General features: G+C 43.7%; 1 protein-coding gene across 1 annotated transcript in view; it reads right to left on the bottom strand.

Annotated features, from left to right (window-relative positions):
* Window positions 1-26,720, bottom strand: part of wdfy3 (WD repeat and FYVE domain containing 3) — a 690,816-nt gene that overhangs the window by 552,709 nt on the left and 111,387 nt on the right. Inside the window, exons 2-3 of the mRNA XM_070871062.1 lie at window positions 5,503-5,570; window positions 2,708-2,918 (exon numbers count right to left, since the gene is read on the bottom strand). Coding sequence (XP_070727163.1) covers window positions 2,708-2,887 — 180 coding nt within the window. The 5' untranslated portion in view covers window positions 2,888-2,918; window positions 5,503-5,570. The remainder of the gene's footprint in view (window positions 1-2,707; window positions 2,919-5,502; window positions 5,571-26,720) is intronic.

Here is a 26,720-nt window from a genome sequence, read left to right as displayed (position 1 = left end):
GACTAAGAGCTGGAAAGTGGGATTAGGCTGGACAGCTTTGTCTGCCAGCACAGACACAATGGACTGAAATGGCCTCCTTCCATGCTGTAAATTCCTATGATTCTATGAAGACGGGAGGAAATTATATCCATGGGTATAAACAATATACAACTAGATTCCATGGCTATTCCTAGAAATTTACAGCACAGGAGGAGGCCATTTCGACCATTGGGTCCGCGCTAGCCGACCAAGAGCTATCCAGCCTAATCCCTCTTTCCAGCTCTTGGTCCGTAGCCCTAGAGGTTGCAGCACTTTAAGTCCACATCCAAGTATTTATTTTAAACATGGTGAGGGTTTCTGCCTCTACCAACCTTTCAGGCAGTGAGTTCCAGTCACAAATCACCTTCTGGGTGAAGAAATTTCCTCTCGTATCTCCTCTAACAGCCCCCCGCCCCCCCCACCCCCAATTACTTTAAAACTATGTCCCCTGGTTGTTGACCCCTCTGCTAAGAAAACAGGTCCTTCTTATCCACTCTATCCAGGCCCCTCATTTTAATACACCTCAATAAGTTCTCCCCTCAGCCTCCTCTGATCCAATGAAAAAGACCCAGCATCGCCAATCTTTCCTCATAGCCAAAATTCTCCAGTCCAGGCCAAATTCTTGTAACTCTCCTCTGCACCCTTTCCAGTGCAATCACATCTTTCCTGTAATGTGGTGAACAGAACTCCACACAGTACTCCAGCTGTGGCCTAACCAGTGTTTTATACAGTTCAAGCATAACCCCAAATACATAATTTCACACTTATCCGGATTGAATTCCATTTGCCACTGTTCCACTGACCTGACCAGTAACACTGATATCTTCCTGCAGTCCGCAGCTTTATTCTTCACTATCAACCACACAGCCTATTTCAGTGTCATCTGCAAACTTCTTAATCATATCCCCAACATTCAAGTCCAAGTCATTGATTATATACCACAAAAAGCAAAGAACCCAACACTGAGCCTGCGGAATCCCATTGGATTCAGTCTTCCAGTCACAAAAACACCCATCAATCATTACCCTTTGCTTTCTCCCTCCGAGCCAATTTTGGATCCAGCTTGCCACTTTGCCCTGTATCCCATGCGCTTTTACTTTCGTGACTGGTCTGCCATGTGGGACCTTATCAAAAGCATTGCTAAAATCCATATACACTACATCATACACACTGCCCTCATCGACACTCCTGATTACCTCCTCGAAAAATTTAATCAAGTTAGTCAGACACGACCTTCCTTAACAAATCCATGCTGACTGTCCTTGATTAATCCATGTGTTTCCAAATGAAGATTTATCCTGTTCCTCGGGAGTTTTTACAATAATTTTCCCACCACTGAGGTTAGGCTGACTGGTCCGTAATTACTCAGTTGATCCCTTTCTCCCTTTTAAACAAAGGTACATGAGCAGTCCTCCAGCACCACACCTGTAGCCAGAGAGGACTGGAAAATGGTCAGAGCCTCTGCTCGTTCCTCTTTTGCTTCTCTTAGCCTAGGGATTTATCCACTTTCAACGCTGCTGAGCTCCTTAATACCTCCTCTCTCCCTATGTTTGTCTCATCTAATATTTCACACTCCCCCTCCCTCATTGCAAAGTCTGCATCACTCCTCTCTTTTGTGAAAACAGATGCAAAGTATTCATTAAAAAAATCATACCCAAGTCTTCTGCCTCCACACACAGATTTCCTTTATGGTCTGTAATAGGCCCCACTCTTTTTCTAGCTATCCTCTTGCTCTTAATGTATTTATAAAACATCTGAGTTTTCCCTGATTTTACTTGCCAACATTCTTTCATGCTCTCTCTTTTTGCTTTCCTGATATCTTTTTTAATTGCACCCCTGCACTTATTATACTCCTCTAGAGTTTCTGCAGTGTTGAGTTCTCGGTATCTGTCATAAGCTTCCCTTTTTTTCTTTATCTTACCCTGTATGTCCCTTGACATCCAGGGAGCTCTAGATTTGTTAGCCCCATCCTTTATTTTTTTTAAAAAAGGAACATACTTGCTCTGTTCTCTCAGGATCTCCACCTTGAATGCCTCCCAATGCTCTGACACTGATTTACCACCAAGTCGCCGTTTCCAGTCCACTTTGGCCAAATCCCATCTCAGCTCATCAAAATTGGCTTTACCCCAATTGAGAAATGTTATTACTGGTCCACCTTTGTCCTTTTCCATAACTACCCTAAATCTTACTGAATTATGATCACTAGCACCAAAATGCTCTCCCACTGACACCAATTCCACCAGCCCCTCTTCAAACCCAAAACAAAGTCCAGAACTGCCCCCTCCCTTGTTGGGCTTGTTATATACTGGCTAAAGAAGTTCTCTTGAATGCATTTTAGGAATTCTGCACCTTCTGTACCATTCACACTTCTTTTTCCCCCAGTTAATATTGGGTAGTTGAAATCCCCCACTATTACAGCTCTATAGTTTTTGCACTTCGCAGCAATTTGCCCACATATTTGTTCTTCTATCTCCCTCTGACTGTTTGGGGGTCTATAGTACACTCCCAGTAATGTGATCGCCCTTTTTTTGTTCTTCAATTCAACCCATATGGCAGCTTTCTTTCAATTCTGTCCTAGGTTATAATTGGTGAAGACTAACTTGTCCTTGCCTAAAGAACAATGCTTTCTTATCTGACAAGCAGTTATCATTACTTCCCTCTACCAGTGCTACCTGGTGCCTGTACTCACCCTGTTAAAAACTGGCAGCATCATGTAGAGCTTTTCCTCCTGTTCCTTCTGCGTCATGTGCCGTGGTGAATGACATAGTTCCATGAAGAGGCGACGCAAATGCATAAGGCCAAGTGCATTATCCTGAGGACTGCATTCCTCCTGCCGAGGACGGCCCATGATCCTCTTCACCATGTTCATTTTTCCCAGCTTCCTGAAAACACGTCCAATCCTGTTGAATAATAGTTTTAGTATTAATGTAGCTAATTGAAGTCAGACATTTTTACATATAGCTCTAAATGTTTCACCATGGGTTTTCTCTCACAAAATCTTCAGATTAATGATTTTCTAGAAATTTCTGAAGTAGATTTTTCTTTAATGAGATTTCAGGACAGTTCTGAATTTACAGCATTAATTAAATAATAAAACACAGCTGATTACATTCTACATTTTGGTGCAATAATTTTACAGCATTCTTGGGAGGATCAAAAGAATCACTTCACAAGTAATACATACCAAAAATCATTAAGGCTTGAATATTGGATTTCAAAGGGATAGGGACAGGTGGTAGAAAATACATCTGGAAACATTTTGATTCAAGGTTTACAGGACATTTCAGTAAGGTGTATGCAGTTGATTATGAGATTTTCTTGGAGGTTCGCACCACATGGCACCAAATAAATATGGTTCATTTCAATATATTAAACTCTCCAAAATTTATTTTAAACAAAAAGGGACTTCCTCTCCTTCTCCCTCCCCGCCCCCCCCCCCACCCAAACCAAGAGGAAGTCAACTGTACATTTATAGCAAACAAGAACGACAAATACTTCATAGATTTGAGATGGGTTTGAGAGAGAAAATGCCTAGCATTTTCACAGCTTTATTATATAATAAAAACACCAGAGGATTGAGAAAGCTTAAGCAAAATTGAAGTTTTAAATTGTTATAATTTTTTTAAATTACCTTGCAACACACTCACTGGACCCTCCCTTCCCCACACAAAGGGTAACCAAAATAATCAATTTAAAATATGCAAATGCAAACTACTGCAAATCTGAAATAAAAACAGAAAATGCTGGAAATATTTAGGTGGTCAGGTAGGCAGCATCTGTGGAATGAGAAAGAGTGTTAACGTTTCAGGTCGATGATCTTTTTTCAAACTGGTAAAAGTTACAGATGTAACCCATTTTAAGCAAGGGCAGAGAGAGGGGAAGGGGGAAGATGAGGAAAGAACAAAATGCAAGGTCTGTGATAGGGTGGAAGGTAGGTGTGATGAAATGATAAAAGGTATGATAATGCAAGGCAAAAGGAGATGGTAATGGGAATGTAAAGAAACAAAAGATGGGTCTAAAAGAGGTGTAAATAGGTATAGCAGAATCAACAGCTGCCATCTGAAAAAATAAGGGCAGAGGCTTTGGTCTGAAACTGTTAAACTCGATGTCGAGTCCAAAAGGCTTTGAAAGAGGCAGAGGACAGAGGTCAGAGTGGGAGTGGAGCAGAGAATTAAAGTGACAGGAAACCGGATCCGCGGGGTCACGCTTGCGGACTGAACGGAGGTGTTACACAAAGCGGTCACCCAATCTGTGTTTGGTCTCCCCAGTGTAGAAGAGACCACATAGTGAGCAGTGAATATAGTATACTAAATTGGAGCAGGGGCTGAAGGGGAGAGCAAGATGTGTTTGGTGGTAGGATCACATTGGAAGTGACGGAAATGTCGGAGGATAATCTGTTGAATGTGGAGGCTGGTGGGGTGAAAGGTGAGGACAAGGGGAATCCTATCACGGTTCTGGGATGAAGGGGAAGGGATGAGAACAGAAGTGCGGGAAATGGAACATGGTTGAGGGCCACGTCAACCACAGAAGAGGGGAATCCTTGGTTGCGAAAAAAGGAAGATACACTGCCAACACTAGTATGGAAGGTAGCATTGTCAAAACATATCCAATGGAGATGGAGAAACTGGAAGAATGGAACAGATGCCCTATAGGAAGCAGGATGCGAGGAAGTGCAGGCCAGCTAGATGAGGGAGTCAGTGGGCTGAAAGTGGATGTTTGCCGATAACCTAACCCCAGAAATGTAGACAGAGAAGTTGAGGAAGGGAAGGGTCGAGTTGAAGATTGGCTATGTGAAGGTGAAGGATGGATGGAAATTGGAAGTCAATGAAATTTTCCCATTCAGGACGAGCGCAGGAAACGGCATCGATAGTCATCAAGGAGATGGGGTAGGGGATCCGAATAGGACTGGAACAAAGAATGTTCTACATATCCCACTAAAAGGCAGGCACAGCTAGGACCCATGTGGGTATCCATAGCAATACCTTTTATTTCGAGGAAGTGAGTGGAGTCAAAGGAGAAGCTGTTCAATGTGAGAACAAGTTCAGCCAGGCGGAGGAGGGTGTTGGTGGATAGGGTTGGGGCTCTGTTCAAGGAAGAAGCAGAGTGCCCTCAGGCATGCTTCCTGGTGGGGGATGGAGCTATAGAGGGATAGGACGTCCATGTCCTAATAGCTCCTTATGTGGCTCAGTGCCAAATTCTCCTAGCTGCCACCTCATCTAAATAAGGAGGTGCAAAACTTCGAGCTGAGCTTACAATCTTACGTGCAGTCATCAGGAACATTTTCCTTCACCTTCACCATTGTATCTCCCCAAATTCTTGCAAAAACCAAGCCCTTATTTTGCAGCACCTCGAAATTCAAATTTTCGAGTGTTCTCCAAACTGACCTCTCTCTAAATCTCTCAACCTCATTAGCTCCCTCACTGAATTCAAAATCCTCCACTAAGCTCTTCGCTTCACTGTGCCTTCAATTTTCACGCAACTAACCTTCTCCCTTCTTCCTCCTGCTTGTTGTTACTGTCTTTACTTCTCAGTGGAAAAATATTTAGTACTTTCTGTAATAAGGAGAACAGAAAGTAAGTTATTGTAAACTGAAAGAGCAATTTATAGCTTAAAATGAATGATATAATAAAAACTAACCATTATATTCTTGAACATTAGGGAAAAGCATGAAAGATGGAGATAGAAAGATTTGGGAATTCTCGTGCATACATCGTTAAAGGTACATGAGCAATGCCGCAAAACATTAGCTAGAATAAATAGGGAGTTGGGGTGTATCCATAAAACAAATGAGCACAAGATGAGGTATACTATTTTGTCCTTGTGCAAGACCTCAGTCAGGCAGCATTTGGAATAGTGTATCTAGTTTTGGTCTCCTCACATGGTGGGTATTGAGGCCAATTTCCAGTTTAAAGCATCTTAGTTATCAAGATAGGTTGAAAGAGTTGGGACTCTACACTTTCAGGAAGCCTCGACTTGAGTTGATCTGACTGAGGTTGATAAGATAATGGTATATTGGGCTGGACATTCCACTTAGATCGCTAGGGCCCAAAAAATGGGTGATTTTCAGACTTCAGGATCGCTGGAACATCACCCATTTTTGGGATCGCTACTTTCGGCTTTTTGGTGGTGGGTGGGGGGAGGGAGAAGATAGCCCATCGAGGTGGAAGGCAAGGCTTCCCTAGCAACGGCCTTCTGCGCATGCGTTTTTTTTTGCAAGCAAGTTTTCCTGTGATTTGGGAAGTCAGGGGTCATCCACACATGCGCGGAGGGGGAGAGGGAGGAGAGAGAAAGGAGGGGAGAGAGAAAGGAGAGGAGAGACAGAGAGGAGTAAAGTAGAGGAGCGAATTTAGAGATAACAAAATTAGAAGAGATATTGAAAATGTCATCGTCTGATAATAGCGTCGATGATGTGAGTGGAGGGGGGGTGGGGGGGGGGGGACAAAGGAGGGCAAAGCCCTTCTCAGAAGAGGTGAACGAGGCCCTCGTCCAGGAGGTGCACTCCCGGTAGGCCTAATTAACCCGGGGTGGGGGTGGGATACCCCCACCCCGGGTGTACCGTAAAATCTGGGGCGAGATCGCCGATGTGGCGTCATCGGTTTCCCACGAGGCGAGAGACCAGTGCCGGAAGCGCAGGAACAGCCTGGTTGCTTCGGCAAGAGTAAGTATAGATTTTAAATTGTAATGATGCAAATTGTAATTATAAATTTCCCGGATTGACATTAAGCTCGTTATTTTTGCATATATTCCCTGCTAAGATCTGGACAGGGCTCGGAACCTGTGCCCTTTTTAAGTCTCACTGTCAGTTTCTCCGGTTGCTGTCACTTACACAATGACCCAGCCTGGACTGGAGGAGAGCTGCCCTTGCTCACCATCTGCCTGGGACACTTTTGGACATTAGCTCCTATCATTGCCGAGTTCACCAGCTATCCTGATTCCCACCACCCCTGGGGCCCTTCAATGGAGATTGTAGTTAGATCCTAAACACGATCTTTGTTATAACCATGCATCAATTGTGGATACAAACCCTATTAGCATATAACGTTGGAAACTGTTGTCTTTCCATGATAGTACCTCGTCAATTAGCTTATGCCATGCTCTTTTCACGTTTGCAGAGGAAGATATCTAACAACTGGTCTGAGCAGAGGCGCACCACAGGGGAACCTGTTCAGCCCCAACCGCTGACCGACCTCGAGGAGCGAGCAGCCACACTTGTTGGGAGCCACAGTCGCTCGGCCATCACCCGCGGTGTTGCAGAACCCTCCCACGCGTCACGTGAGTAATGTGTCAAGCAGTGTTAAAGTAATGTAACGTCATTTAATTATAATATACGAATGATGTCATGTTATGCATGCAGCCTCTGTTCTACTCTAAGGTTAACAACATAAGAACAGAAGAAATAAGAGCAGGAACAGGCCATCTGTCCCCTTCTCTGTCCACACCCCATAAACATTCATTCCCTTATCATTCTGTCTATCTCTGACTGATCCAGCCTCCACAGCTCTCTGGGTTACTGAATTCCACACAGATGTACTACCATATGTACTACCGTATGATGCATTATGATGTAACATCTCTTAGTCTCATTTATTGTAGTGGTGCTGCTCCTCCTTCGTATGCCAGCGCAGTGCAAGAATGTGTACCTTTCCGTTCTAATAAGCTTAAGTGTGTTTTGCAGGTCCAATAACACCAATGCGCAGCGAGGCAAGACCTGAACCTGCACCATTGCAGGTGGTCCTCACCATGGGTGGGAAGGAGGAAGACGATGAACAGACAACCGAGCCTGAGGATGAGGAGATCATCATGGAAATGGAGGAGGATGCCCCTAGCATCCCTCTGACTCTGCATCTTTCACCTGTGGGAACTGCAGCCATTACATCGACTTCGACAGTAGTAGCGGGACCAAGCGGATTGCAGCCGGTGATGCCAAGGCGCATCTTAGTGCTCACGCCGACCACACAGAGGTCGAGTCAGCGAGGTCAGCACATGCCTCCTCTAGCCGATCGCATTGAGGGCTTGACAAAACTGTGCATGGAGAGTGTCGCGATAAGTCGCAAGCTCCTCCAGGCGTTCGTGGTTTACACGGGGGACATGTCCCGGGTGTCTGCTCGCAATTCAGAGGATATGCAGATGATCCGGGAGATGCTTGCGCAGACCGCCTCCGTCGATGCCTTGCAGCATGTGATAGTGGTGGGACATGGCACTGCACTCCGTCGCACAAACCACCAGCACCAGCAAAGAAGCGAGTTAGGAGGAAGCACGTCTAACCCTTCAGCACCCCAAGAGCCGATCGAGCCACTGTCACCCCACCCCACCCCACAGCAGGAAGTCTTGCCGTCGCCCGCTGGACGTCATCCCGCTACCTCGGGAACCAAAAAGTGGGTGGGGGGGGGGGGGGAAAGCACCTGGAGTGAAACGTGGACACAGGGGGTTATTGTTATACTGTTAATAATTTTAGATGTTAGTTATTCTTATTGTTGTTGGGTGATTGTTGGGGGGTGTAGGGTGTTACATTTCTGAAATAATTTTTTGGAGCATTGTTAAATTAAAAAAAAAAATTATTGAATTTTACAATTGTTGTGCAGTTTCTTCTAATAACACAAGGTAAGGTAAAACATGAATACAACTGTTGGAAAACAATGGCTAGGCCAGGCAAGGATGAAACGTAACGCAACTGCAACTGTTGTCTTTCCATAACTGTAACTGTCTCCCATGCAAGTTCATGGAATCCGTTCATTTATTAGCTGCTGATGTAAGAGTAAATCCCACAGGGTTTTTCCAGTCTTACGGGGGGAGGGGGGGGGGGGGCATGGATTCATCGCCAGGCTGATTGTCCTCCCTGAGGTCATCACCAGCCTCCTCCTCCTCCTCCTCCTCGTCTGCCACTTCCGCCTCCACTCCTTCCTGAGGTGGACCGGCAGCCCCATCTGGCAATTATCGTCCTCCCCTTATAGCTAGGTTGTGCAACATGCAGCACACCATAATAAACTCAGCGACCTGGTCAGGAAGGTAATGTTGGCTGCCTCCAGAGTGGTCCAGGCATCTGAAGCACTGCTTCAGCATTCCAATTGTCTTTTCGACGATATTGCGTATAGCTAGAAGGCTTTCATGGTAATGCTTTTCTGCTTCCACCTGGGGATTACGCAGGGGGGTCATCAGCCAGCTGGCAAGGCCATATCCTTTATCCCCCAGCATCCAAACATGACCTTGTGGATGACTGTTATACAAGTCAGAGACAGCGCTCTCACACAGGATATGCGTATCATGGATGCTGCCTGGAAATTTAGCATTTACTGCCATGATTATTTGGTTGTGGTCGGCAACAAGCTGCACATTCAGGACGTGGAATCCCTTTCGGTTATGAAACACCTCTGCATCCTGTAAGGGTGCTTTCAGGGCGATGTGTGCACAGTCTATTGCTCCCCGCACCTTGGGAAAGTTTGCTATTCTCGAGAAACCCAAAGCTCTCCCGGTCTGTGCCTTCCTGGTCATAGGGAAGCTTATAAAGTTCATCCTGCGAGTATAAAGGGCTCGAGTCATCTGTTTAATGGAGCAATGTGTGGCATACTGAGAAATACCACAGATGTCGCCAGCAGAAGCCGGAAAGAAGCCCGATGCATAGAAAGACAGTGCCCGCAGTAACCTTTACCTTAACGGGCAGTGCGGTCCTGATAGGCTGCAGATCTCCCTTGATAAGCTTGCATATCTCAGCGATGACCTCCTTTCGGAAGCACAGCCTCCTAAGGCACGTGCTATCAGACAAGTTCAGGTATGATTGCTTTTCTCTAAGTTCGTTGGGTGTACTGTCTCCTCCTCCACATTAGTCTGTCACCTCTGAGCCCTTCCCTAAACCCAACTTCAGACTCCAGCATGTGAGCATTTACAAATAATGGTAGAGAAGTTACAGACCCCATCATTATTGCTATAAATGCCCTTTGTACTAAAATAAATATAAATCTGAATCAGTAACTGAGGGCCTAAAAAACACAAATTCTTTAAGCAGCCTCTCACTTCCTCAGACGTTCAAAATGGCGCCCGTAGTGCAGAGTTCTGTGAAGAGTGCCAGGTGAGAGCAGCTTTTCTCCAGCGATGTCCAGGGATCTTCTCGGCAAGCGATCAGCCCGGCGATGTGCCGAAAGTTGCAGTGGGCGATCACCTCGTCGATGTGAAAATCTTGTGCCCCGAAAGTTGGGCCGGCAATCTTTAGGCGATGTTCCGGCCCAGCTTTCCACTTTTAAGGTAAAATGGGCGATAACCTGCCTTTTTGGGCGATAGCCCAGCGATCTCAAGTGGAAAGTCCAGTCCCACATCTTTTCCCCTAAGTTGGCCTGGGCTTTTTAATCTGTTTTTTGTGTCTCTCCTAGTAGATCACATGGATTTGGGTGGGGTGGAGTGTATATATTGCGATACACAAGATATTGCAATTTTGTGGGACAGGCTTGATGGGTCAGAGGGTCTTTACCTGTCATTGTTCGTTTGAAGCTTTCATAGAATTAAATAGATGACATTAGCTTTCAGAGATAAAATTAAATAATCTGTATTTAAAAAATGAATTTACTTTTATGAATGTTTTAAGATCTATTTTAAAGCAAAATTAATTTTGTATAAGTGCTTGTAGCAGACCTTTTTCTTGTATACATTGCTCCGCTGCTTTGCCACTTGCAACTTTTATTTTAGGAAAGATGATTAAAATTAGACAATTCTGCAAAACACAACCATCATTCCTTTTTAAACACTAACAAAGCATCTTCTCAAGTAAAGGACTGTAGCCATGTTAATTTAATAAACTGGTGAGGGTGGGGTGCTAAAAATGATTAGAGTTGGTATGTTAATTTTTGTAAATAGTTGTAATCCCATGGTTTATCAATCTCAATTGGAAAGTGTATTAACTTTTTCGAAATCAAAGTTTGGATTAATCTGGAGTGAGCAAATAGTTCTCAAACATGCCATGGTATCTTGGAACTGAAGAGGACATTTAAGAGTTCATCCAGAACATACTTCAAAGATGATGGTGAGCCTCTTTAAATGTAGTGAAAGAGAATATTAGGTGGCACACAGAGTTAGACTTTGGTTTTTCATCTCTGGCAAACTGATGGGATGAATGTTTCCTGTCAGTTGACTGTAAGGGTTCTATGTGAAATGAATTTGCATAGGCTCAGCCCAGTTACTGGTGAACATGTCTCAAAATTGGCCATCTCAGGGAAATGGACATTGTCACACAAGTGCAGTGGGGTGGGGGGGGGGGGGGGTAAACTTGTGAAATTGAAGCGGAGGCACATTGCTCCTGAAGAGTAGAAGGAGTTTCACTTTATTTAACAATACTATAATTGACCTGGGAATGCTTAATGCTTACACTTGGTGCCAAAAATGGGAGGTTTCCCCATTCTCTAGCACTGATTGTTTCACCGAACTGAATACAAAAAAATTCACATAGGGAAAAAACTCAAGTTTGCTTTCAGTGACCTACTGTATTAACTGGCAGATCACCTTAAAAATCAAGCCAAGCTATGCTGTTTTACAGCAGCTGAATTTCTAAGAAGCTCAAATGGTTTGAACAGGGCACTGTTTTATTGGACTACAGTACAGCATACTGTAGTTTGACAGACGAGGAATGACATCGCACCAGAACAATTTCAAAATCTTGAGGGAATATATAACCAGATCTCAACCAGTTCAAGTCCAAAAGAGGATTTATTATATACATCCCAAAGCTTTTTTGTTTCAAGCATAGATGGTGGGGAAAACAAACATCCCACTGACACAGCAGAGGATGTCCCTGTGGCTGCAAGGGCTGTAGAACAGTCATAGACCACATGTACGACAACACAAAAAATAGAAATAAACCGCAAATGTTTTTAACCATAGCCAAGGTAAATGATCTACTGGTTTCAGTTAAGGCTGGCCTGAAGGTCATTTCTTCTCATTTTACTCATTGTAGTGAAACAAAATAAATGCTCCAAATGTTAATACAGAGGTCAAAGGGATAGCAAGGAAATTTCAAAATTCTGTTATTTTTGACAGATTAAGTAGAATCTACCTTTAGACTTCCAGGGTTCAAGACTTGTGACCTCCGTTATAGCAACCATCACCTGCTCTTATCTCTGGATTTTGCCTTGCATTCACATATACAAGAGAACATTTTATTAATACTGGATTCCGCTACCCCACCACATCATTATCATCAAAGGCAGTCCCTCGGAATCGAGGAAGACTTGCTTCCACTCTTAAAATTAGTTCTTAGGTGGCTGAACAGTGCAATACGAGAACCACAGTCTCTGTCACAGGTGGGACAGATAGTCGTTGAGGGAAGGGGTGGGTGGGACTGGTTTGCTGCACACTCTTTCCGCTGCCTGTGCTTGATTTCTGCATGCTCTCAGCGCCCTCCCGGATGCACCTCCTCCACTTAGGGTGGTCTTTGGCCAGGGACTCCCAGGTGTCAGTGGGGATGTTGCACTTTATCAGGGAGGCTTTGAGAGTGTCCTTGTAACGTTTCCTCTGCTCACCTTTGGCTCGTTTGCCATGAAGGAGTTCCGAGTAGAGCGCTTGCTTTGGGAGTCTCGTTTCTGGCATGCCACCACATGACACTCTAATCAATACAAAAATCACTTTCAAGCTTGTTATTAAATGAAGCTTTGAGAAAATTAAAGGTCAGGTTAGTTTTAGTCAAAATGTAGAAAACCAGTGCTATTCAAGGCAAAAATCTAAACCAGACTCAACAGCTGTGGAGCAGATGCCTGTAACACAACACATGTCAAGTTAAATAGGAACTGAGAGCCAGGAGGTACAAAAATAGCTTGATAATGCCAGTCAGGGTTCCTTTAAAATATGTATTGCCCCGGGCGATGGCCCCACACTGCTTGGAAGGAGCTGGCTGGGCAAAATCCGCTGGAATTGGGATGACATCCGAGCGCTATCACATGTCGATAAGGCCTCATGTACCCAGGTTCTTAACAAATTTCCTTCCCTTTTTGAGCCAGGCATTGGAAACTTTTCCGGGACTAAAGTGCAGATCCACTTGGTCCCAGAGGCACGACCCATTCACCACAAGGCGCGAGCGGTACCTCACATGAGGGAGAGAGTGGAAATCGAGCTGGACAGGCTGGGCATCATCTCCCCAGTGGAATTCAGCGAGTGGGCCAGCCCGATTGTTCCAGTACTCAAAAGTGATGGCACGGTCAGGATTTGCGGCGATTATAAAGTAACTATTAAATCGTGTCTCGCTACAGGACCAATACCCGCTACCTAAGGCAGACGACGTATTTGCGACGCTGGCAGGAGGCAAGACATTCACCAAGCTCGACCTGACTTCGGCCTACATGACGCAGGAGCTGGAGTCGTCGTCGAAGGGCCTCACCTGCATCAACACGTAAAAGGGACTGTTCATCTACAACAGATGCCCGTTTGGAATTCGGGCTGGCCCACTCGCTGAATTCCACTGGGGAGATGATGCCCAGCAATGTTCCAGAGAAACATGGAGAGCCGACTCAAGTCGGTACCACGCATGGTGGTTTTTCAGGATGACATATTGGTCACGGGTCGGGACACCGTCAACCACCTACAAAACCTGGAGGAGGTCCTCCAGTGACTGGATCGTGTAGGGCTGCGGCTGAAGAGGTCGAAATGCGTCTTCATGGCAACAGAAGTGGAGTTTTTGGGGAGAAAGATCGCGGCGGACGCCATTCGCCCCACAGACGCCAAGACAAAGAGGCTATCAGGAACGTGCCCAGGCCACAGAACGTTACGAAGCTGCGGTCGTTCCTGGGACGACTCTATTTTGATAACTTCCTACCGGGGTTAAGCACCCTCTTAGAGCCCTGCATGTGTTATTGCGCAAAGGTGATAATTGGGTATGGGGAAAAAAACCAACTAATTGCTTTTGAGAAAGCCAGAAACATTTTATGCTCCAACAAGCTGCTTGTATTGTATAACCCGTGTAAAAGACTCGTGCTAGCATGTGATGCATCGTCGTACGGAGTCGGGTGTGTATTACAACAAGCTAACGTTGCGGGGAAGTTGCAACCTGTCGCCTATGCCTCCAGGAGCTTGTCTAAGGCTGAGAGGGCCTACAGCATGATTGAGAAAGAGGCATTAGCGTGTGTGTTCGCGGTAAAAAAAAATGCATCAGAATCTGTTTGGCCTCAAATTTGAGCTGGAAACTGATCACAAGCCCCTCATTTCCCTGTTCACTGAAAACAAGGGGATAAATACTAATGCTTCAGCCCGTATACAAAGGTGGGCACTCGCGCTATCAGCGTATAACTATACCATCCGCCACAGGCCAGGCACCGAGAACTGTGCGGATGCTCTCAGTCGGCTACCATTGCCCACCACAGGGGTGGAAATGGCGCAGCCCGCAGACTTGTTGATGGTCATGGAAGCGTTTGAAAATGATAAATCACCTGTCACGGCCCACCAGATTAGGACTTGGACCAGCCAAGATCCTCTGCTGTCCCTAGTACAAAACTGTCTGCTGCATGGGAGCTGGGCCAGCATCCCCGTTGAAATGCAAGAGCCAATCAAGCCATTCCAGCGGCGAAAGGACGAGCTGTCCATTCAGGCAGACTGCCTGTTATGGGGTAACCGCGTAGTGCTACCCAAAAAGGGCAGGGAGACGTTCATCTCAGATCGCCACAGCACATACCCGGGTATAGTAATGATGAAAGCGATAGCCAGATCCCACGTGTGGTGGCCCGGTATCGACTCTGACAGAGTCCTGTGTATGGCAATACAGCGTGTGCTCAGTTGAGCAACGCACCCAGAGAGGCACCACTAAGTTTGTGGTCCTGGCCCTCCAGACCATGGTCGAGGATCCATGTCGACTATGCGGGCCAGTTTCTTGGTAAAATGTTCCTGGTGGTGGTGGATGCTTTTTCAAAATGGATTGAATCTGAAATAATGTCAGGAAGCACCACCACCACCACCATTGAAAGCCTGAGGGCCATGTTTGCCACCCACTGCCTGCCTGACATACTGGTCAGTGACAACGGGCCATGTTTCACCAGTGCCGAATTTAAAGAATTCATGACCCGCAATGGGATCAAACATGTCACCTTGGCCCTGTTTAAACCAGCCTCCAATGGGCAGGCAGAGCGCGCAGTACAAACCATCAAACAGAGCCTTAAACGAGTCACAGAAGGCTCACTCCAAACACGCCTTTCCCGAGTACTGCTCAGCTACCGCACGAGAGCCCACTCGCTCACAGGGGTGCCCCCGGCTGAGATACTCATGAAAAGGACACTTAAAACCAGACTCTCGCTGGTTCACCCCAGCCTGCATGATCAGCTAGAGAACAGGCGGCAGCAACAAAATGTAAACGATGGTCGCGCCACTGTGTCACGGGAAATTGATCTGAATGACCCTGTGTATGTGCTAAACTATGGACATGGTCCCAAGTGGATCGCAGATACGGTGATAGCTAAAGAAGGGAGTAGGGTGTTTGTAGTCAAACTAGACAATGGACAAATTTGCAGAAAGCAGCTGGACCAAATGAGGCTGCGGTTCACAGACTGCCCTGAACAACCCACAGCAGACACCACCTTTTTTGAGCCCACAACACACCCCCAAAGGATCGACACCACCCCGGACCAGGAAATCGAACCCATCACGCCCAACAGCCCAGCAAGGCCAGGCTCACCCAGCAGTCCTGCAGGGCCAACAACACACCAGCCCAGCAAGGGCACAGCCAACACACCAGAACAGACATTTGTACTGAGGCGGTCCACCAGGGAAAGAAAGGCTCCCGACCGCCTCACCTTGTAAATAGTTTTCACTTTGACTTTGGCAGGGAGTGATTATGTACATCTGTAAAGCATGCACTCCCATGTTCCGCCACCAGGGAGCGCATCCCCTGAAGTCCCAAGGGATCCCAGCATCCCTTGGGAGCACTGTATATAAGCCAGCCCCTAAGGCCTGTTTCTCAGTCTGGAGTGTCTTAATAAAGACTGAGGTCACTGTTACTTTAACCTCCCTGTGTACAGGCTCATCTGTGTTAGGAACACAACAATTATGACTTAGTACACCATTAAAAACTCAGTTACACCTCATTCAACAAGGCTCAACTTTTTAAAAGGGTTTTTATAGCTATAATGCAGCGTAAATAGTTGAAGTTCACATCAAATCAAGGGATTTCCAATTGATTCCATTTGCGAGGACTGCAACAGCGCAGCCTGTGGAAAGCAGGGCATCAGTGACAGCAACTTCCAAATTTCCATGTTTAACTGCGCATGTGTGAATGCCAGAAGTTGCTGTCAGTTTTAGCATAATGATGGTGAGCACCAACAGTTTTGCCGTCATTACAACTGTAAATTCCAGGCTAATTTTTGAGAATGAAGTCGTGCACATGTTTTAGGAATTCCATTTCCATTTTTCTCTTTACTATCTGTAAATTAATCATTGAGTGGATAACTAAAGCCCCCATAACAATGATTCTGATATTCCTACTCATCTCCCTGATCTGCCGACAGATTTCTTTTTCCATTTCACGCTCACATTTCGTGGGTTTGCTGTACAACAGTTGATCCCTAGGCCAACAAGGAAAATACTGCCAAAATTCTCAATTCCAATCAATACCCTCAGATCAGTCCTGGAGTGAAGTGTGGCAAAGGAGTAAAATATGAAACTGTGCAGTAATTTCTGGCATGGTAAACTAGTCTATCAACACTCATGGTGTATGCTCACATAAGGAAAATGGTTACTTGGCAAAGATACCAGGGATTGCCCATAGAAATTTGAAGCACAGGAGGCGACTATACAGCCGATGGTGCCCGTGCCGGCCAACCAAGAGCTATCCACCCTAATCCTAATTTCCAGCTCTTGGGCCGTAGCCCTGTTTGTTACGGCACTTTAAGCGCACAGCCAACTATTTTTTAAATGTGGTACGGGTTTCTGCCTCTACCACCCTTTCTGGCAGTGAGTTTCTGACCCCCACTCCCCACTGCATGAAGACATTTCCCCTATCTCCTCTAAACCTCCCCACAATTACTTTAAATCCATGTCCCCTGGTTGTTGACCCATCCACCAAGGGAAGTAGGTCCTTTCTATCCAATCTATCCAAGCCCCTCATAATATTATACACCTCAATCAGGTCTCCCCTCAGCCTTCTCTGTTCCAAAGAAAACGGACCCAACATCTCCAATCTTTCCTCAAAGCCAAAATTCTCCTGTCCAGGCTACATTCTTATAAATCTCCTCTGCACCCTTTCCAGTGCAATCACATCTTTCTTGTAATGTGGTGACCAGAACTGCACACAGTACTCCAGCTGCGGCCTAACTAATGTTTTATACAGTTCAAGCATAATCTCCTTTTTTTTTTTGAAATTCGTAGCCAATCGTTCCAATTCTTTGTCAAATCACAAACGCCAGAGGTCACCTTGCACACATCAAGGATCACTCTGCGCCAATGCTCTTAGCCAAAAGGCCTAGAGCCACTGCACCGTTCCTGGAAGTACTGCAATACCAGGTTCGTGCCATGGAGGTGGATGGGTCAGGTCCCCCACACACCTCCGTGGAGGGGGATGGGTCAAGCCACCCCATCCACCTCCTATTTCCAAAAAAGCAAGCATATACCTTCCTGATCCAGGGAGAACCACCTTGGGGTTATGGTGGTTACTCCCCTGTCAGGTCAGTTACTCATGATCTTAGCCAAAAGGCCGAGTGTACTCCATGCCTCGACTAATAAAGGCAAGTATTCCACATGCCTTCTTAACCACCTTATCTACTTGGCCTGCTACCTTCAGGGATCTGTGGACCTGCACTCCAAGGTCCTTTTGTTCCTCTACATTTTTCAGTGTCATACCATTTAATGTGTATTCCCTTGCCTTGTTAGCCCTCCCCAAATGCATTACCTCACATTTATCCGGATTGAATTCAATTTGCTAGTGTTCCACCCACCTGACCCATTGATATCTTCTTGCAATCTGCAGCTTTCTTCTTCATTATCAACCACACAACCTATTTTAGTATCATCTGCAAACTTCTTAATCATACCCCCAACATTCAAGTCTAAGTCATTGATATATATCACAAAAAGCAAGGGACCCAGCATTGAGCCCTGCAGAACCCCTCTGGATACAGCCTTCCAGTCACAAAAACACCCATCAATCATTACCCTTTGCTTCCTCCCTCCGAGCCAATTTTGGATCCAGCTTGCCCCTTTGCCCTGGATCCCATGGGCTTTTACTTTCGTGACCAGTCTGCCATGTGGGACCTTATCAAAAGCTTTGCTAAAATCCATATACACTACATCATACACACTACCCTCATCGACTTTCCGGGTTATCTCCTCGAAAAATTCAATCAAGTTAGTCAGACACGACCTTCCCTTAACAAATCCATGCTGACTGTCCTTGATTAATCCATGTGTTTCCTAATGAAGATTTATCCTGTCCCTCAGGATTTTTTACAATAATTTTCCCACTACCGAGGTTAGGCTGACTGGCCTGTAATTACTCAGTCTATCTCTTTCTCCCTTTTTAAACAAAGGTACAACATTAAGCAGTCCTGCAGTCCTCTGGCATCATACCTGTAGCCAGAGAGGACTGGAAAATGGTCAGTCTCTTTTACTTCTCTTAGCCTGGGATGCATTTCATCCAGACCTGGGAATTTATCCACTTTTAAAGATGCTAAGCCCTTTAATACTTCCTCTCTATGTTTATCTTGTCTAATATTTCACACCACTCCTTCCTCATTGCAAAGTCTGCATCACCCTTCTTTTGTGAAAACAGATGCAAAGTATTCATGAAGAATCATAACCACATCTTTGCCTCCACACAGATTTCCTTTGTGATCTCCAATAGGCCCCACTCTTTCTCGAGTTATCCTCTTGCTCTTAATGTAGTTATGAAACATCTTTGAGTTTTTCCTGATTTTACTTGCCAACATTCTTTCATGCTCCCTCTTTGCTTTTCTGACATCTTTTTTAATTGCATCCCTGCACTTATTATGCTCCTTTAGATTCTCTGCAGTATTGAGTTCTCAAAATCTGTCATAAGCTTCCTTTTTTTCTTTATCTTATCCTGTATGTCCTTCGACATCTAGGGGGCTCTAGATTTATTAGTCCCACCTTTTAAAAAAAAAAAAGGAACACACTTGCTCTGTACCCTCAGGATCTCCTCCTTCAAGCCTCCCACTGCTCTGACACGGATTTACCATCAAGCAGCCGGTTGGCCAAATCCCATCTCAGCTCATCAAAATTGGCTTTACCCTAATTGAGAACTTTTATTCCTGGTGCCCCTTTGTCCTTTTCCATAACTACCCTAAATCTTACTGAATTATGATCACAAGCACCAAAATGCTCTCCCACTGATACTCCTTCCACCTGCCCCTCTTCATTTCCCAAAACCAAATCCAGAACCGCTCCCTCCCTTGTTTGGCTTGTTACATACTGGCTAAAGAAGTTCTCCTGAATGCATTTTAGGAATTCCATACCCTATGTACCATTCGCACTGCTTTTTTCCCAGTTAATTAGGGAAATTTAAATGAGTTTGGTGCGGGAAGCAGCAAATGGTGGATAGGTGCTCCACCTGCTAAATTCACATGGCAAAGTGTCTGGGAAGAGCAGTAGAGAGTGGTAAGTGAAGGAAAAGTGGACAAGAGTGTCGCAGAGCTAACAGTCCCTCTGAAAAGTAAGAAGAGAGGTTGATGTTCAGTCGATGACAAAAATTATTGAAGACAATCTGGCAAATGGAGATTTAAATGGATTGAAAGGTGAGGAGTGCAAGCCAAGTCATTATTCCGAAAGAATGGGGATGGGGTGAAATCAGAGATACAGGAAACACGACAGAAGCAATCAAGGGCCCATTTGATCAAGAGGGAAAATATGTGAAGAAAAAAAAGAAGGATTTTTCAGAAGTTCTGGTGCAAAAAAATGAAGTTATCAGAGCAGGCAGAGCAGCTCAGTCTCCAGCTGAAACGTCACCCTCAGAATCTCATGAAACTGCTGTGTATTTCCAGCTGTCCCAACTACTGGATGACATTCACTTTTTTCCCCAATTGTAAGACTACACTATTGTATAAATGTTTCAGAAGTTTTTGCTGAAGTGGGTCATCAACAGGTGATTAATAGTATAGACCAATGTACAATATATAAAAGAACAAGCTCACTCAGGTGCACTATGTTGCTTCCCACTAGTTTCCTTAACAAAATTTAATACCATAGAAATTAAAATGGGAAAAAATATTACAAAGATCCAATGTGCTCAGCAACAGAACTTGCTCTTATTCAACGCCCTTCAATAAAGCACATAAAATAATACACTTTGCTTCTGGGAGTATGCATTAAAGTGACAGGTATTTTTGACCTTGATAAAACTAAATAATTGAGCAACAAAGCACAGAAATGTATGTTGAAAGCTTTCTAAATCAATAATACGTGATTAGTGTTATGAAGATCCTAACTACTGGATCAAGTCCAACATTGCAGCATTATCCCATAGTTTGGTTTAGTGGCGCAAAAGCAAATGAATACTACACTACTTTAGAAAATACCGAGTCCTCAGTTAGCTTAAAGCTGATTTTCACAAAAAGCTAAACCTTCATTTCTCATGAACAAACGAGTAGCAACTTCTTTTGAAAAATCAGCTGCTGTACTAATTTAATTAAGTGTTTGAGCTGCAAAGTTTTCCAAAGCTTGTACTCTCCAAAGCCAATTATAATTCAAGGAAATGTGTGTAATGTACAAAAATGCCTTAAAACGCATGGTTTAATATACAAAGAATCTGGTCCAATTTTATCTTTAAAAGGGTAATGAGCACAACAGAGTGCATAGTTCACAGGGAACGATTTAAGACAGTCAAGACAGCAAATCAGCAACCATTGTGATCCAATGCGACTACAAAACATATCTGTGTTAGTTATATTCTTGAACGAGAGTGTAAAATAATTCCTATAGTTGAAACAGTCCCCTTTCACAGCATGCATTTTGGCATTTCTTTTTGGGGTGGGGGAATAGCAAGCGTATTCTTCGTGCTCATGACAATGATCATTCTGAGCCATACCTAAAGAACCAGGGCACTAATCAATGATGGCTGTGTTTTCAGAAATAAGCAAGCAAGATTATTCTTCTATTTAGCCAAATAGATGAACGATTTGAAAATAAAATAAAGAAAATACAATTTAATCGCTACGGTACAACAGCAACAAGTTGCATTTGGATAGCGCCTTTAACATCAGAGGCCATAATCAAAAAGCAAGACACGCTACACACAAAGTGTGGTCAGGCTCCTGAAACATTGGCCCAAAAATTGTGGTCGGCAGCAGAGCTATGAAGTACGCTGACTACCTACAAAAAGAATTCACACTTACCTTGTGCGAGGCCCCACACGTAGACTTGCTGCTTTGCGCTGCAGATTGCGCACAACGCATTGCATCACTGAGCCCAGGAGCGCGGCGTACAGCCTATGCGCGAGAGAAGACACACCCATAAAATTTGTCAAAGCTAAGCCACGCCCACAGAAACTTCTTTCATTCTGTAACATTGAAATTACCTTTTAAAAACTATAAAATAATTTTTTTTTTTAAACTTTTAAACGGCAAATTGTTCCTTAGTACTAAATACAGATGTAAGTATTCGAGAACATTCATGTTACATTTTTCATTGCGAGACCATTACTGAGTGCATTAAATGAATACAAATAGAAAAGATAGAATTGTTGGCAAAAATGTAGAACTGCACAGTTGGACTTATTTCAAGCATTAGCATTTTGTTAAAATGATGCAACAAAATACCAACATGTTGATTTTTGAAATTCAGTATCTGTACAAGATCGTAGTTGTTGTGTATGTATAATATAAGTATACTACCCGTACACTCACTCAATGTACAGTTGCATAAGACTACTGGATGTACCATCACATTGTATACATTATGCTTGTACCACCAGAGGGTGCAATTGGTGGAGATCCGTTGGAGCTGGGATTTTTTTTGTTCTTTCTTTCTGTACATGTATGCACATGCAGCTGTTGAGCCACACATATGGTCGATGTATGGGGGAGGAGGGGGGAATGGATGTATGTAGCCATGGACACACATGGATCACACCTAGAACCCACTCAGCCTCCACTGCAACCTCAAACCGTCCACTGCTGACCATTTCCCAATGTTGTGGCAATAAGGACTTGGGGGTCAACAGGGAGAGAGCCAAGCCAAAGCACAAAGTGCAAGGACTTTGGGCACTCAAGTCTAGGGCCAGAGCACACAATGCAAAGGCCAGTGGCACAAGACTGAGGGGAGAGTGATGTTGTGTATGTATAATATAAGTATACTACCTGTACACTCAATGTACAGTTACTGGATGTACCTTCACACTTTATACACTATGCTTATACCACCAGAGGGTGCAACTGGTGGAGACCTAGGGGTCACCTTAACACGACAGGTAACCAGGTATAAAATGGAGCTCACCATGCTGTACCCTCACTCAGGAGCTGCAATAAATGAACTAAGGTCACCACAGTTCAAGTACAATACCTTGCCTCGTGGAGTCATTACTAGAGTGCTTACAGATACAATAATAGTCAAAAAACTTCCTCTAGGTTTTTAGAAATGAAACATCTGCTTCGGTGAGAGTGGGTACAGAAAAGGGGACTCGTGTTTATTATGTACTGCAACATTTGCCAACTAAACCAAACATTAATTGTGTTTTTCCCACCTACTCCGTATGAAATTCATGTGCAGCTATATATAATGTTCTTGTCAAAATATCTGATTCTCATCAACATTGATATATAGTTCTATAAAATGTGTGGATATTTGGTATATGTGCAATAAACATAATTAAACATTTCAAGTATACGTTTCTATAACCTACTGAAAAGATTGAGCGCCCGGTCTGCCACGGCTCCATGTCATTTGCAAACAGTATGTGAGACACTGGAATATGATGAGGCTTGTTGGTGCAGAATACTAATAAAAGTAGTATGTGTTCAGTACAAGTAGTTTGTTTCTGTGGGTGGTTTTCTGGTAACACGAGTTTGCAACATATATAATACTTGGTATCATTTAAAATGTTATTTAAACTTAACTGAACAATTTGAAGATTTTGCATGTTTTAGGGTAAAGGTTGTATTACTTACAACTACATCCGCTTTCGACAACTTTCAAAGTGCACCCACCGTCAGGAACCACGGCAGAAAATGCCTACAAGGTCTTCAGGGTTCCTTTCACAATGAAACAGGTTTCTGCGCCTGTTTTCACTAGCCATGACATTTCTGTCTGTAATTGCTGGGCAGTTGGTGGGCAATTAGCCCAACTCTGTGGCAGCAATGAGTATTTCCCCGTCGGTGTGGATCATCTGTAGAGGCATACACAAGTTCGGGATTTAGCGCATGTGGAACCCAGTCACTATTTATAAAATCATTATAAATAGAAGCGGACATTCAGCCCAAAAAGTACAATGTACTTTTAATATAATTAAGGCAAACTTTTAATATAATTCCAACTTTACCCCTGCAACTCCACCCTTCCATGAAACCCAATGATTAAATTTGCTGTACCCTTTTCCTGGGCAGCGTCAGGTGTCCCAACATTGCCCCACTAGGAAATGGGGAATTCAGATTCAGCCTTAAAACAACATGGAGTCTAATCCCTCCCCATCAATTCCTGCAAAGGATTTTCACTCTTCAGAACAGGAACTGATTTAATATATTGAGCAGTGTACTTAAATCACATGGCTTTATCTGGGGTGCCCTTAACTAGAGTTTTATTGCTATAGTTTTGCACAAATATGAAATCCAGTACCTTGGGCAAGAGTTCCTGTTTGCACAATATAATACTGCAACTTTTCACTCCCAACAAATATGTGTTAATTTAAAAAGATCCCTAAAGTAGTCCCCTGCACTTCCTCATTTTTATTTTGTTTTTATATATAAAAAGGAACATGCTACAAGGACATAACCCAATAGGAGGTGCCTATTGATTATAAAAACCAGAACAGTGATAATTTTTTTTTTTAAAGTTGCAGTGATTTTCTTTAATTGTTTTCACTGCTGCACTCTAAGGGATGGTTGCAGCGGAGTGCACTTCAATCAAATGCTGGCTTCTCCTTTGGGAGGAAAGGTTAAAATTCAGGATTCATAAGGGAGATAAGCAGCAAGTCTGAAGAATTTTAAAACATTAGTGGATATGTCCAAGTCCCTTGTGATCCAGATGACAAACTCCTTGAGAGTTTCACGCTCCTGGTTTATGATGTAACACAAACCTCGAGTACACATTTGTTTGTAATCACTCACAGTTGCTCATTATTCTCTACGCAACATACATATGTATACAATTTTTTAATAACCGCCATGGACACAGTATCATTTATGGCCATGCATCAATTATGTGCTTGCTGATTGATAGTATTGTTGACCATTGAGCTCAGATATCTCAGCTTCCTTACTGGAATAATGACCCTTAATGTCCCTCCTTTGAAATTGACGGCAAGTTCAGGATTTTCACATGCGCGAAATCCTGAACTTGCAATCCGTCAAGTCCAGAATACACTGATACTCCGCTGTGACTTTCAAGTCCTCATTCAAATGATGTGCTGGCGAGACATTGTGCTAATTGCCCATCTACTGAGCATCAATTACACAGGAGCCTGTTTGCACAGTGTCAAGGGAGTGGTGGTGGTGGTGGGGGAGGGAGAGAGAAGAGGATGAGAAAATTGAATAATTAAAAATGAACATGTAAAAGCGCCATGCTATAAGAGGATGTGAAGACCGTCATTTTCTACCTAATTATTATTGTCATTACATTGACTGTATTTCAGTTGCTATTGAAACAATTAGTATCAGTTCAGAAATCCCATGCACCTATTTATCTCTACTTCATGTGATCCTTTGTTAGACATTGATAGAAAATCGCTAGTGAGCTATTATGACAAAGGCTGATGTGTACCAAGATAAAACTGCAGTTGAAATTCCTGACATTGTTGCAGAATATCAGAGAGAGAGAGACTATAAAAAGTAGTTTTGTACTAGCCTGGGGGGAAAGAGAAGTAAGGTGGAACGGAGTTCCTATTAACACAATTATTTCCCAGCAGTTGTATTGGAATGCACCAGACAGGTTTAAAGGCTCGGTTTGAGGGATGAGATGGATTTAATCTTTTTAAAAATCCAGTAAATAACTATACTAATTTCAAAGTATTCACTGTGCTTTTTGAAGCCAAGTACTATACTTGTCAAATAAATATAACTAGTATCACACTGTTTAGCTTATAGGTTTTAACTACATAATACACCAGGCTTTCTATGCTTCCAGATTGGCTAGAATTATAGAAGTTTACAGCACGGAAGGAGGCTATTTCGGCCCATCGTGTCCATGCCGGCCAACAAAGAACTCACTTTTAGAGTGGAAGCAAGTCTTCCTCGATTTCGAGGGACTGCCTATGATGATGATCCAGCCTAATCAAACTTTCCAGCTCTAGGTCCATAACCCTGCAGGTTACAGCATTTCAGGTGCACATCCAAGTACTTTTAAAATGTGGTGAGGGTTTCTGCCTCTACCACCCTTTCAGGTAACATTCCAGTGAGTAACGGGATGATGGGCTGGAAATAGTGTCTCTCCTCCACGGCATTCACACTGTTTCTCCCGTGAACCATGAGCACTGAAAGAACTTTTGCCAAAGCTCTGGCCTTGAGTGAGTTGCGCTTCTTGGTTTGATGCCCAATTGGTGCTGCACCTGGTATCAGGAAGCGTGGAGGAGACCCCCACCAGTGGAAGGAGAATCGCCCACATGATCCCAAGTCTGCTTACACACAATGGTGCACTCCTGGGATTTGTGGGCCACTACACCACACACAACTCTGCAGCGAAACAACACAAGTTCTCGAAGTGCGAATTTCATTCGGATGTCGGTGGTGTACTCCTTAGCTACATGGCCGACCACAAATTCAGAGCTATTATGTTTTTAACTGATGGTGCTGTGAATCAATGAAATTAAGGACATGGCAGAATATCAACATATAGCAAGGGATGGTACAGGTACAGGCACCATTACATTCTATTACTAAACTTCAAAAGTCATCAAATCCCTATTATTCTTCAATCAAAACGCAATGAGTGACATACCTCCATACCCCCGCAAAAAAAATAGCCACTTCTGCTTTTTTGAACTTGGTTAGTTCTACTGCACTGTTGACATTACCAGATTGCAGCACGATCAAATCCACACATAACTCATGTCCATGTTCTGGACAAATAAAATGGTTACCTGGTCACAGATTTTTTGCTTATATCAAGGACCAAGTAATCTTATTTTGCACAAGCTTTTTTCTTGAAATTCTTGGTTCTAAATTGCATATAGATTTACTCTACTCTTTGCTTTGGCAGTGAGATTTCAAAATCACAAGTATGAATGCAAATTGGACCAAATCTGATATGAAGATTTGAGGGATTTAAAACTAACTTTAACATTGCATCTCTGAGATGCTCATAAATATCAAACATAAACTAAGTCTTGTTCTGAAACACAATCAATTCAGAAACAACCACTGATAGCCCCTGAAGGCATGGCATTTTTAAGTCTGAAATAAAATCAGAAAATGCTGGAAACACTCAGCAGATAAAGCAGATTCCGTGGGGAGAGAAACACAGGTTTAAAATTTCAAATTGATGACCTTGTGTCAGACCTTTTCTACAGTACTTTGCTTTTTGCTTTAAGTATACCAGTTTGTACTCTACTCACACTTACTCTCCTTTTTAGCATTCATTGAACTATTGATTAT

Source organism: Pristiophorus japonicus, chromosome 2 (genome assembly GCF_044704955.1).
Source record: "Pristiophorus japonicus isolate sPriJap1 chromosome 2, sPriJap1.hap1, whole genome shotgun sequence".
Classification (NCBI taxonomy): Eukaryota; Metazoa; Chordata; class Chondrichthyes; family Pristiophoridae; genus Pristiophorus; species Pristiophorus japonicus.
Note: the sequence above shows the minus strand (reverse complement) of the source record. Positions and strands in the feature narration are given on the sequence as shown.